The sequence below is a fragment of the Cladophialophora carrionii genome (genome assembly GCF_000365165.1).
Source record: "Cladophialophora carrionii CBS 160.54 unplaced genomic scaffold supercont1.1, whole genome shotgun sequence".
In the NCBI taxonomy this organism is placed as follows: Eukaryota; Fungi; Ascomycota; class Eurotiomycetes; order Chaetothyriales; family Herpotrichiellaceae; genus Cladophialophora; species Cladophialophora carrionii.
Window position 1 is genome coordinate 4,041,821 of NW_008481816.1, and position 13,319 is coordinate 4,055,139.

Consider the following 13,319-nt stretch of genomic DNA (forward strand, 5'->3'; position numbering starts at 1 on the left):
ATCTATCTTCACGAGCGCAGGGTGCGTCCTTCGTCGAATGTCGCCTCATGGTGTGTGCAGCACAGCACATGAAAGCCGGAGTTAATACTTCCACAGTTTTCGAGGAAGGGTGCTACAGCTGAAAGACTATCCAACGATGGGTAGGGAACATCGACTCGTGCCAATTCACCGGTTCTGACAACGCGCTCCGGCACGCACAGCACAAGACTCATGGAGTCGTCTTTGCTTCTACGGTTCCACGTCATTTGATTCACCGTGTCCTTTGCAGCTATGGTTTAATGCGTCTCCCTATAGTCAACCTGCGTCGTCGAGTCTCGATTGGATCCCATCATCTATCGAAGTCTTTCACCATGGACTGGGGCCTGTGGACTCTCGCCTCGATTGAACTCTTGCAAGGGTTAGTAATAACAGATGTCATGCGTCTAGAGATGCTGGAATCGGTGTCCTGGCGCCAGCTCAGCGACCGCGGCACTTGCTCCTTGGTTGCCTGCCGACAGGGATCATCTAGCACTTTATTGGCGGATGGAATGGCGCCTGACGCTTGGAAGCCCAATATCAATTCAGCCTCACCACGACGACCTTCCTCATCTCAAGACTGCAGCTGCCATCCGGTGCTTGCTTGACCTTTGGTGCGAGATGGAACCCTTGTCGGCCCTTGCTCTCTCCTGCAATATCCTCGACGTGGTAACAGCTGCTGGAAAGACCTGCTTCTTTCTTGTAGAAGTGCACAAGGCCGGCGCTTTCCCAAACCACGATGAATTGGTTTCAACCACGAATCTTCTCGACAAGAGCGTCCAAGCTTTGACACAGCAACTTTCGAACGCACACGGTGTGAGCCAGACGTGCCAGGCGGACGACAAAGAGCTGCTTGACATATCGCAGAGAGCTCGAAAGCTGGCGTCTGATTTACAGAAGAAGCTCGACGCTCTAAAGTTACAGACCACAGACTCCAGGAGCAAGCGCTTCGAAAAGGTGGTAAAGACTGTGCTGCAGAAGGGCAAAATCTACGACCTTGAGCGGAGGTGGAAAGAGCTCCGCGAGGCTGTCGGATTTGCCTTGACCGTACGCTCGACGTAAGTCTGCTCGGTAGTTCATTCAACCTCTGTCGGTCTACGATCATCCGATCTTGGAATGTGGTGCAGCACCTCGAAGCAAACAGGGTCTGGAAGCCATGATATCTAGTCCGGTCGGCTCATCTGGCGCGGTCATTGTCTCGTGAACGTTGGTAGCTGTGGTGACTGTAACGGCTTGCTGGAATGTCTACTGATTAAGTGTTCCAGTATTAATTCAGAGAAGAACGCGACGAACACAAATGACCGTTTTGTCGACGTGGCGCGACAGCTCACCCAAGGACTCTCCCACCTGAATACCATCAGTGCCGAGGTAAAACATGAGAGCGTTAAGACTCGTCTTGCAATAACTGATGAAACTCAATCAATCCGCGCCAAGGTGGCCGCTGAGGCGGAGACAGGTCGACACCACACAAGTCACGAAGTCGCAAAAGGTCGGGCAGTATCCAAGGCCGAGGCGCAAAGGACCAGGCAACACATTACGATTGAATCTACCTCGAATCGAGTGGAACTTCGCAACGCTCATCGATCGACCGTTGGACAGGTCGGTCGCCGCATCGACCTCGCACACCAGAAAACGAGGTCTCAACTTCAAAATAGGCTAGAGTCCATGCGAAAGGTGGCTTTGGACGAGAAGACAAGGTTGCGGTTCATCAACAGTTTCAAGATTCCAGAACTGAATGAGCGGCGGCACCAAATATCGGACGCTCACCCCCGCACGTATGAATGGATCTTTGCGGAAAACCTGGAGACACAATACCCGGCGACAACAGGCATCAGGAGATCCTGGGACAGCTTCACTGACTGGCTCTTGTCATCGTCCCCGATGTATTGGATTCACGGCAAAGCTGGGAGCGGGAAATCCACGTTGATGCATTTCATGTCCAAGCATGAAAAGACTCAAAAACTGTTAGACAAGTGGGCGAGACCGCGGACAGCGATCGTCCTGAGTTGGTACTTCTGGAACTCAGGGAGTCAGGCCCAGCGGAGTCTGAAGGGCGCTCTCTGTGCACTACTGTATCAGCTCGTTTCTATCCACCCTGAGATTGCAACCGAAATCCTGAGAAAAGAACCTCTTCTCGGTCGCCGAGATACTGCAGCAGATTGGTCCGAAGCGGACCTAATCAACCTGGCCCCCAAGATGTTCTCAACGTTTAATGGGCACATCGCCGTGTTCATTGACGGACTTGACGAGTTTGACAGAGACGAGGACATCAAGGCATTATTCGATCTGCTGCACTCCCTTACCAAAACATCTAGGGTCAAAATCTGCTTCTCAAGTCGACCAGAACGACAATTGGAGCTCGAGCTGGGCCACCTTCCACAGCTACGACTACAAGACATGACCTCTCATGATATGAAACATTACATCACCGATAGGTTGCGGCCAGCATTTCCACATTGGAGCTCCATAGAAATCAACGACTTTGTTGAGAAAATAGTGCACAAGGCCGACGGAGTATTTTTGTGGGTATATCTCGTCACAAAGAACCTCCAACAAGGCTCACTACACTCAGACAGCTACGGTGTTCTGTTGGAACGGCTAGAAGTCCTGCCCGCGAAGATGGAGGCCCTGTACGAGCATATGTGGCGATCACTCAATGGAGACGAACACTTGCCGACCTATCGTAGACAAGCCGCACTCTTTTTCAGCTTTCACGCCCACTTCCCCCTGTCATTGGTCGATTTCGTACTCGCTACGGATGAAGATCTGTGCGGCATGGCATCCGATATGACGCAGGCTGATATTGTTACCAATAAGCTCCACAAGGCATGCGTCCAGATGCATTCCTTGTTGCAGACTCGGTGTGCAGGGCTTCTCGAAATAGGGCCTCAGAAGGAGGCCACAACAAGAATCCCGCGTTGGCTGTATAGGGAATGCGAAGCAGACTTTAACCTCTTGACAGCAAAATTCGAGACAGACTCCAACGATATGGATCAGACTGTCCGATTGTCGAGGGCTCTCAAAAACCTAGGAACGGTGCGGTTCTTTCATCGTACTGCAAGAGACTTTCTGCTCGATAAACCTGCAGGGCAAGAGCTCATGAAACAGCACTCCTTGTCCGGACAAGATATGGCTCAGAGACTGTTGAAGGCCCGTTTGGCAACGCGACTCTCTGGCATTTATCATCCTGCGCATTTTCAAGAAACTAAACACTGGCGCTGGTTCGAGAGAGTGGGCTGGCATCAAATGGTCAGTTTGATAGGGGATTTGGACAAAAGTGGTGCAGACGAACAAGTTGCGGAGTTCCAGTACAAGCTGTTACAGCTAATCGACACTACATACCGCCAGAAATTGATACCCAGATGGCATAAATCCATTGATCCGGCCAGTCGGCGCAATTGGTTCCTGGCGATAGCCTACCCATCCGATCCGCTGGATCTATGGGGGGCTGTGATGTCGAATATCTCGTCAAGCGCCCTTACTACAAGAATACTACAAGACGGCCCTGGAGATAAGGAGTTTGCAACATACCTTCTCTATGAGTTGTGTCGCAAGGAGGAGTATATGCAAGCAGACCTTCGATCAGTACGAGTCTTGCTTGGCGCTGGTGCAAATCCAAACGCGACCGATAAATTAAGTTCCAAGTCCGGCCGCAAGAACAGTCTATGGCATCGGTTTGTGATACGCTTCATGAAGCAAGCACGAGAGAAGCCTACCGAGTCAATTGACCAAGCCATGCAAGCGCAAGGTATCGCGACAGTTAAATGCTTTTTGCACCATGGTGCCGATCTGTTCGAGCGTGCAGTGGTCGTGAGGAGCCTGGACATAACGATCTGTACGGAGACTATCCTCCAAATTGGCTTGAATCCCTCTTATCCATTCGCGGGTTTGCGTGCGGGAGATATCTTCTCCGCCGTGAACGGCGCATACCTGCTACGCCGCTTAAGTTTGACGATCCCAGATGCCTGCAGAGAAGGAAAACTCGAAGAATTCACAACACGGGGGGATGTAGCGCCTTTGCGTCAAGATTTGGCCATAGCGGACCTCCACGGCATGCTCTATCGGCTGTCGTCGGATGATCCAGATCCGCTCCAGGAAATGATTGCCACTAGGCGTAGTGGTAGACGGGACCGAGAGAGCATAGTATCGACACTTGCTCCACAATTCTTTCACTCAGACCGACAAGTGCGGTTGTGTGTTCTGCTGGAAGAGCAGGCATGTGCGCCGGAGGTGAAGACCAAGATCGAGGATGGGCAAAGCCGGATCGACAGCTTGAAGTGGTCCTTTCGGTATCAGGCGGCAAAGAGGGTAAGGACAATGTTGCATTTCTGCGTGGACGGTAAGTAACAACGTCTGTTTACTGTACTCCATGGCTGACGACTCGCACAGAGATGGATGATTTATTTTTCCCGGATGCCGCTGGAAAGATGCTCGCGCGCCTTTCGAACTTCCGAGACCGTTTCGGATTGTTGGCTGAATCTACTTTGGCCAAACACGAACTCGAGACAGTAGAAGAGTCGTTCTGGCCCAAATTTTGCAAGGTGTATGATGAACATTTGGGTAGACTCGAAAGCCAGGCCGACCGGAGTCCAGGCTCGTACTACCCCCTCACACGGCTCAACGCAGAGATCCATGACATGGCCGATATGTTAAGGTCACATGGATTCAAGAAGCTAGGCTTCACAGGGACACAATTCGCATTGGACAATGAAGGTCGCCGGATACCTTTCTGTTCCAGGGGACCTCTCAGGGGATTGATCCTGCTTAGTCGTACGCAAGAAGAGCCTCCAGCGTCCTATGACTCTTCGCAGGCCACAGATCCCGAGCAAGGAAGAGTGTAAGGAGATCATGCAGGCACACAAGACGCAGCGGCGGTATGGAAACAATCTTGCAGCTGGTAATTGGGGGGTTCTCATAGCTTCTCGGCGTCGCGCAACCAGAGGTTCGTCCACGTCTGGCCTCAGTATTCTGTCCGAGAGGAGGGTTGTCTCTCCTGCTCAGGTAGCCCATCATCTCGTACGGGAGAAGATGGCATAGTTTACATTGCGCTCGACGCTCAGATTTCACCAAACCCGAACATTTTCGCTTTGTACCAGTACTTAACTTCATCTTTACTTCTCGTGCTCCTTCGTTGCTGTCTGTTCAGCCCGAATATTCTACCGAAAATCAACCGTCCCGGGATCCGGCCGAACCACACAACTTCGTCCTCTGTCAACAGTAAACACATATCTTACTTGCTATACCCTACACCCTACGTCGCCAGTACCTGCTCCGCACCATCCAAATGAGGCGGTATGTGACTGCTGGAGTCGCAATCCGTCGCACATTCAGCCCAACAACCAGGATGGCGAGCACATCAAGCACGCCCGTAGAGGACACGATCCGGAAGAAGGTACGTCTTATTCCCCATCGGAGCGTCCCCTCTGTTTGGGACACGAACGCGGAAGTCTGCCTCTTTCTTTCAAAGGAGCAGCAGCTATAGTTGATTTGAGGACCAACACTCGAGAGACCCAACGAGACGGTCAAGACACGAAAGTGTATTTGTCAAGAGTCAGGATGCGTGCCGTCTGGGATGGAATTCTCATCTGGAGCAAGGCTTCTTCACGTGGTGTTATTCACGGATAAGCGATTGGCTCCAGGAAAGGAAGAATGAGAGGAGAGAGTGAGAGAATGCTATACTGATCACATCCCTCGTCCAGGTCACCGACGCGCTCAACCCGACGCAGCTCACGATCCGAAACGACTCACACCTGCACTCTCACCACAAAGCCATGGTGGGATCGACGTCGAAGGAGACGCATTTCTAGTGAGTGGCTTGTGTTTTCCAGTTCGATTTCACTTTCAGCCCAGCTCGCGCCAGCCACCCTCGCACAACCGACACGTGGATATTAGATGGATGGATGGACCGACCGATGTAATGGCATGGGATGGATCCTCCGCCAAAAAGCAACCAGTCAAGCGAGAACCTGGCGTGTGTCCTTCCACCCCCCAGTGACACCACGCGTGGATGTATAGCGTTGCTCGACCTGCCCCATTCGTTCTTAATCATCGATGTCCCTGGCGTTCTCCTCATTCGAAAAATTTAAATCTGACTAATACGGCAAACCAGCCTGGACATCACATCCCCGTCGTTCGCCTCCAAAGCACAACCCGCCCGCCACCGTATGGTCTACGCGCTGTTGAAGGACGAACTCGACCGCGAGGGTGGCATCCACGCACTGCAACTACGCACCAAGACGCCTGAGGAGGTCGAGCGCGAGAAGGCGCGGAATCCTTAGACGGGCTCGTCCATGACCGACCGGCTTGGATCGCGCGCCGATAGTGAGTGAGTGAGTGAGTGAGTGAATCAGTGCGAGGCTGAGCCATACTAGATTGCCGTAATTGGAGAGCTCATGGTCCAGCTGTGTGTCTGTGCTGTGCTTTATGGTACTCACTCGCTCACTCACTCACTCAAACCCACTTTCTCACTCTCACTGGCTGAGTTAGGTCAGTCAGTCAATCGGGTCAGCCGAATCCAAAGGAAGGGCAAGGAGAGGAGGGATTCAATTCAAACCGCATGGAAACAGGAACAGGAATGAGCAGGCTGGCTCCCACTGCGACATTCGCCCTTGTATCGGTGCAGAGGTCCCACACTCTATTATCTCTACAGTAGGTTGGAGAGGCATTCGTGCGCTCTACACAGGCAGGACAGGATGGACGTCGCTCAGGTCATCAGATGCTCTCTTCTATGCCGAGATGAGACGACAAAGGGGAAATACGCCAAAGCTGTAGAATACATTACTACTCTGTATTTCCTGCTGAAATCCATCTTTGGCCTGCGAATTATCTGCCAACATGACATATCTTTCACACAATCCGTCTCCAATCGTGGTCAGTCTCTTCAGCGTGGCTCCGCACGTTGGTGTATTCTGTATTCTGTTCTTTCGGTCCAGACTGGCTTGCTCGTCCTTCTACCTTGTTGATAAACCGTCACATTTTGTCCATGCTCGGCAAAATCCTACGTGCGCTGTAAGAGATTAACCTCAAAATGGTGCAATATTGCAAAGGATTATTCGCGTATAAGTGCGTGTATCTAAAGTAGGCCTTGATGCTGTACATGGAGTCACGCAACCAATCCATCAGCCATCCCAGCCACATCTGTCCAAGAGTGAACAGACAGGATCAGAACAAAAGGAAACGCTATGCGCCGGCTTTTCTCGACAAATGAGACTTCCCCTTCCCTTGCCGCCTGTCTCAGCCGGACCGATCTCCCGCGAATTTGGGAAACCCTGATGTGGGAGCCGCTGTAACGCCCTAGTCCAGAAAAGAGGAGTGTGCAGAGTGTGGCCTGCTTCGCTCCACTTTTGGCTCTCGCTATCAGACAGTATGTCCGATAAGGATCCGACTCACGGATACTGAAATGTAATCGCCGAATCCAATGGGAGCGCAGCTCGGTGGGATAGAGAGGGTGCGTTTTGTAGTTCGATTTGACGATCACTGTTGCCGCCGGATTTCTATTTCGTAACTTCGACAACCACAACGACCACCACCACAATAATAATGATGATAAGAACTAGATGCGTATTAGTATTGGAATGCCGCCAGAAGGAAGCCCACGATGCTCACCAACTATACCCAAGCACATCCACTTCTTGCGACGAGCAGCGCGCGCCTTGACAACTGCGCCTTCGAGCTCAGTGTTGGCTTTGGCGACGTGCTCCGTGACCTCCTCTCCTCGTTGTTCGATCTGCGTGACTGCAGGCTCTTGTTGCACCACCAATGCTTCGAGGTCCTGGAACAGCTGGGCCAGCTCAATCATCTGCCGCTCAATCTTCTGGATATCTTCGTGACGTTGAGAGACGTTCCTTGCGACAGTTTGTGCTTCACCACGACGGTCGCTCTGGATCAATGCAGAAGAGAAGATTTGCTGGTTGTTAGGGTCCTCGACGGCTTCGCGGACTTCAGCATCTGACGCATCCGGGCGAACGATTCGGTATTGTCTGGCCATCTGGTCTTGAGACGCCTTTCGGAATTCTCGCTCAACTTGCTGATACTGGTTGATGGCCGTCTTGAGCCTCCGGTCGACCTTGCCGACTTGAGGGGCATTGCGAGGGTTGCCGGATTCCGGTTGCTGCTTGATGTTCTTGACCCGGCTGACCAAGCCCCTGTATTTCGTCATGATATTTTCACCGGTTCTGTCCACCTCCAAGCGTAGAGGCGACTGAGCGGAGGTGTTTGTGTCGGCTAGATACCGTGATTGGAGGCCCTTGAGACGCTGGAGATCTGCTTCGATCTCGTCGATGGCTTGGTCGACAGCTCGACATTCGTTCAGGATGCGGTTCGGGTCGGCGCCGTTCATGTTGGTCATTTCTGAAGCGGGTTAGCCGGTACGCACATATCTACAACGCATTGGGTGTATGTACCATATCCGCCTTGCCGTTGGTTATCTTGAGCATAGTGATTGCCGCCCTGTTGTATAGGCTCAGGTCGGTCGCTGTAAGCCCCTTGATTACCATAAGCGCCACCTTCGTAGCGTTGATCATAGGGGTTGCCCGATTCTCCGTAAGGATTGTAGTTGCCATAGCCCTGGTTACCCTGGGCGCCCTGATTGTACTGCGGTGGAAGTCAGCGAGCTGCTCAAGACCCGGGTGCGGCGGAATAGCTGCGGTCCTCAATGACACCGCGTTTCAGGAGGTAGGAGGCATGATCAGCGACCAAGGCAAGCTTCCTGTGGAACCGATAGGACCTACACTCATGATGACAGAAGGCTGAGACGAATATTATAGTATGTTGGTTGAAAACCGAGGGACAGGAGACAATTCCTCCAAGGTGCAACAAGGTCCAATTCAACAGGTTGGATATCGACAATGTCAACGCGCACTTCGATCGAGTACGCGATTGCAGCTGTCGGAAGAAATGCAAGGAAAGGAATAGAAAAACAGGATGGGTCCTAAGCAGCTGAAGAGAAACGGTGCTGAAAGAAGAAAGGACTTTGGTGTTGCTAAGAGAGAAGTGAAGGCGGGCTGAGTGATCAACGATTGCGACCCAGTGAAAGCTGATCAGCCCGGGACGGAGTTGGGAAGTAGCGTAGCGGGCGGCGGCGCGACTTGCGAGAGATGCGGTGGACCCTGTGCAGAAATCTAGGGGCCTTCCAGGCTCACGCAAAACGTCTGGGCAGCTCTTCCGTGCCACAGCGAGACCAACAGAGACCTGGGGCAGCACCTGAACAACGATTGGCGGCAGCCTCGCACAATAATGGCTGTGCACACTCGGTTCCTCGTACACAGCACACACCCAACCTGCGGCAGTTTACGTCCGCAGGCAGCTTCTGGACGAGCACCGCCCAGAGACTTTTTCGACATCGTGCATAGCATCCTCGCGTGCATCGAACCAGATGCTCATGTAAGTCAGCGCTTGTCCCCTTTCTGCCTTCCCTTTTCCGACATGGCCGGCGCTGAGATAATTTAATAGGAACGCTCAGCAGCCTGTAACCACTCCTGACAAACCCTGCCCCGCTACAGGCTTGAATGGCCTCTTCCACCCAATCATCCACTTTCAATCTTACTTAGCACGTCGAACACCTTCTTCCTTCACCAGTCATGCCGAATATGCTTCAGGCATGCGATGACATGCTTGTGCGATCGTCACACTAGATATCGTTTCAGCAGTTGCTTGTGTTTTGCCCATGTCAACCAATGTCACACCTCCCAGTTCCAACCCCAGTGTTAAGGAGCGTCCCTTCACAGACATATATTATTGAGAATTTCTTGGGCACGTCCGAGATGCGGATCTCATGCGGAGCTCGCAAGTCGCGTGGTCTCGCCGGGAACTTGAGGCTCCTGTCATAGGCACCAAGGTTCTTTATTCAAGCTGCCTGAAATCGTCCTCGAACGCTGGACACGACTTTCGAAACAAGCAACTCGACGGCGCCAATAATCCCCGAGCTACGACAGCCTCATCCGCCCCTCCCCACAAAAGTGTAAGACCCTCGATTCCCCACCGACGTGTTAGGGGGTGCAAGGCTGCGACAGTCAACAGTCCATTGGTGATGGTCGACCCGATCTGTCACCATCTTTTCGTTTCATCACCTTCTTTCCAGGCGTGTTCTGTGTAGCCAAGCCTTTGCTTGACCTCTTGCACAGTTGCTGAATGCCCCGTGTTCTTTCCGATGTTGTCCGAGATCTTGATTGCCGGTCTGCCACCAGCCTTTGAGAGTTTAATGACAATATTGAGTGGCTTTGACTTGGTGTGCGGGTCCGACTTTCTGTCGTAGTCATTCGTGAAGAATGTTCCCACGCCAAAAGAGGGTTTGAAACCATAATCTTCCGCCAGCTTCCTGTATTCCAAGCACTTTTCGACGTTGAGCGCGTCTGAGAATACGATACTCTTCCCAGTCACCCCAATGGACTTGTAGAAGTCGTGGGCATCCTTGATGTACTGTTTCGGATCACCAGAATCTTGCCTAATTCCCGCAAACACTTCAGCGTATGTAGGCTGCGTGTCCGTCGAGTCGCCTTCGTCGCTATATCCCGTTGTTGAGTCCTGCGAGGCTGAAGTTCGCGCAGGTACCCTTTTCTTGAATGCTTTGAAGAAGTCTGCTGTGCCGAACGTGTCGGTGAGAGCTACCCCCAGTACTCCCTTGCCGAAGCCGTCGAGCCAATATCGCAGGCCGTTTTCATTTGCATGCTCGTAGTCATTGGTAAGCGCAGCAATACCCATGTACCACTCATGGGCTACCGTTCCAACAGGTGGAATGCCATGCTTCATTGCAAAGTACACATTGCTTGTACCCGACAACTTTCCGGGAAGATCTTTCTCATTTGATGCCCTTACCAGTCCCTTGATAACAAGATCCTGTGTGTGAAAGTCACGTCTCCTTCTAGATCCGAACTCCGACACCACGCAGCCTGCGCCGAACAGTTGTACGCCTTTCTCATATGCTTGCTCTTCTTGTCCGTCATAGTCCCAATCTTTGTCAACGAACTTGAAGTATGCCTCGCTCGTCAAGGCAAGAAGAGGGATTTCGTATAACATGGTCTCGACCCAGAGGCCAGTAACAGTGATGTCCAGATCACCATATTCACTGTCATCGACTTGATTGAACTTGAGTTGGACTTGTTCCTCGGGCCGCAATCGGAACGTTTGTAGATAGTCTAGGTAGTCTGCGCTCAGGTATGGGCAATTGTTTCGCAGAAACTGCAACTCTTGCTGCCCAAGTCTAATATTCGCCAGCTTGCGGAGTTGCTCTTCCAGCCATACAAAGGCATCTCGGTTCAGCCGCATCTGAGGAGTGCGGTTCGTGAATTTGTACTCGACATCGACCGAGGGGAAGTACTTCAGGACCGCGCACTGCATAGTCAGCTTGTACAGGTCAGTGTCGAGGAACGAGGAGACGCCCTCAGGCAGCTTGGGTTGTGCCATCTTCGTGAGCACGAGATCAAACTTCAGGTCAACCTGAGATCACGGTCGGGAGAGGAACAAGAAGAGGCTGCAATCAAGGTCGTTGCATTCTTCTATGCTAAACCCGAGTGAAGCACTCTAGCCGTCGCACAAGACCATGCACGTCGTGTACCTGAATGACGGCGGCTATGACAACGATGACAGCGACTCTGATATCTGACTTGCGGGCATGACCGCCAGGCGTGAATTACATAGGTAATTGGCATATGGCTTCACCTAGTGGCCGAGGTTCACCCGAGCCCAACCCTCCTTTCCGCTCACCTTCACCACAACTTCGCTTGACGGAATATCGACCACCATCATCGCGCGAAGTGAGTCTGGAAATATGAAGCATGGTGGAAGCGCTCAGCACTCACCAGATTGGTGCGTCGTGTTCGACCAATAGACGCAGCAAATCATGGGGGTTTCGCAGCTCGAGGCCATCCTAGCGCATAACTCTTTCATTGAGGTGCCTCTGTCGATACGTGAGCGACTACCATGAGTACCGTCTCTGCCGCAGGCCCCTAAAACGAGGGGATTGAGTCGACAGGGAGTATCTCGACTGGACAGACTACTACCATCTGTTCATGCCTTAGCTACCTTGTTCCTGCTGGCCAAGGCGGTTTCCATCGTTCCTTGTCGAATTGCTCAATGAAAAGAAACTAGCAGAACCTGGCCCGCTTCAATGCAGAGCGCATGTGACGGGACACGATGACCAGCTTCCGCATTTATTGAGATCATCATATCGATTGAATTGCGCTGATGAGGCCAGCAAGGGACTCAAAGAAGCCGTTCTCATTGACGACGTAAGTAAATGCGTTTTGTGTAAGTATGGGCACAATGCAGGAAGCGTCAGTCAAGGCGCCTCCGACCAGCCACCCCAAACTTGTACGAAGAACTGCGCCTCCAGCTAAACGATGCTAGGATTGACGACGTTTGGGTGCACAAGGCAGTGGCGGTGCCGCAGGACAAGAAAGCCGCATGGCGTTCGGCTTCTGTCGGCGAACCACAGAGTACAGTCAAATTCCAGCCTCATCTTGGGCGAACCCAACGTCGAGAGCCCTTCAGAGACGCAATACATGGAAATCAAGCGCTGGGGCCTATTTCGCACATGGAACTGAGGTAACCCTGCCTGTACAGCTGGTACAGTCGGAGCCGGGACCAGCACGCAGATCGACTGGCTGCTTCTGTCAAGGATGGGCTGTTCCTGCATTCTGCATGAGCAAGCTGGGGCTTGTCAATGGCAAAGAGTGTTGACAGTCAGCAGCTTGGTTCCAATAGCCTTGCTTGGATTCTAGACCACTGTCTGCGCTTGGTGCGGGTGAGCTGCATGCCGACACTCGCCCGGATGAGAATAGATATCAATCCCAGAATCACTATGCTTGCGCTATGACGTCCTCTCCCTTCAAGGCTCTTCGAACTTTTGCACACTGACCGACTCTTCCGGCCACCTGTGTTAGTGTGCTGTTTACGAAAACCCCGACTGGGTGGGTGTAGAGGTGGTTGCACACGTAAAGCGGTGAGAGCGGGCTGTTGCATTTAGTGTAACAATGCTTTTCAATCAAACCGGAGATGTGCATTCCTGACTTGTGCTAAGTGCCAACCCCGGGTTGGTGCCACCACAGACTCAATCTGCCTGACATTGTGTTCTCGCCTCGGAACGTGAGGCGGTCGGATGCTAGGGCTGCTGTAGCTAGTCCCACTATGGTACGACATCAGTCTATCCCAGCAAGAGCGGCACGACCCTGAGGATGCCTGCCATGAGATCTCCCTCGCCTATGCTATGTCTGCAAAGCCGTTCATGGGCCCCCGTCGCATACTCAATCTCCACCTGGCCGGCTGAAGCAAAAATAAAACGCGAAGCGAAGGGGATGGAATTGAAAGGC

General features: G+C 52.4%; 5 protein-coding genes across 5 annotated transcripts; 2 read left to right on the plus strand and 3 right to left on the minus strand.

The window, feature by feature from the left end:
- Window positions 1–636: 636 nt before the first annotated feature.
- G647_01439 (uncharacterized protein) lies at window positions 637–4,856 on the plus strand (the record flags this gene model as incomplete). Its single annotated transcript, XM_008724839.1, has 3 exons — window positions 637–1,073; window positions 1,281–4,354; window positions 4,405–4,856. 3 exons carry the CDS (start codon window positions 637–639, stop codon window positions 4,854–4,856), a joined length of 3,963 nt encoding a protein of 1,320 aa, XP_008723061.1.
- Window positions 4,857–5,299: 443 nt separating this feature from the next.
- On the plus strand, window positions 5,300–6,293 carry G647_01440 (uncharacterized protein; the record flags this gene model as incomplete). The annotated part of the gene is made up of 3 exons (XM_008724840.1): window positions 5,300–5,407; window positions 5,715–5,821; window positions 6,125–6,293. 3 exons carry the CDS (start codon window positions 5,300–5,302, stop codon window positions 6,291–6,293), a joined length of 384 nt encoding a protein of 127 aa, XP_008723062.1.
- A 1,215-nt stretch (window positions 6,294–7,508) lies between these two features.
- Window positions 7,509–8,362, minus strand: G647_01441 (uncharacterized protein; the record flags this gene model as incomplete). Its single annotated transcript, XM_008724841.1, has 2 exons — window positions 7,509–7,567; window positions 7,621–8,362. The coding sequence occupies 2 exons, from the start codon at window positions 8,360–8,362 to the stop codon at window positions 7,509–7,511; spliced, it is 801 nt and encodes a 266-aa protein (XP_008723063.1).
- A 31-nt stretch (window positions 8,363–8,393) lies between these two features.
- G647_01442 (uncharacterized protein) lies at window positions 8,394–8,576 on the minus strand (the record flags this gene model as incomplete). The annotated part of the gene is made up of 1 exon (XM_008724842.1): window positions 8,394–8,576. One exon carries the CDS (start codon window positions 8,574–8,576, stop codon window positions 8,394–8,396), a length of 183 nt encoding a protein of 60 aa, XP_008723064.1.
- A 1,483-nt stretch (window positions 8,577–10,059) lies between these two features.
- On the minus strand, window positions 10,060–11,415 carry G647_01443 (nicotinate phosphoribosyltransferase; the record flags this gene model as incomplete). The annotated part of the gene is made up of 1 exon (XM_008724843.1): window positions 10,060–11,415. The coding sequence occupies one exon, from the start codon at window positions 11,413–11,415 to the stop codon at window positions 10,060–10,062; it is 1,356 nt and encodes a 451-aa protein (XP_008723065.1).
- Between the last annotated feature and the right edge of the window lie 1,904 nt (window positions 11,416–13,319).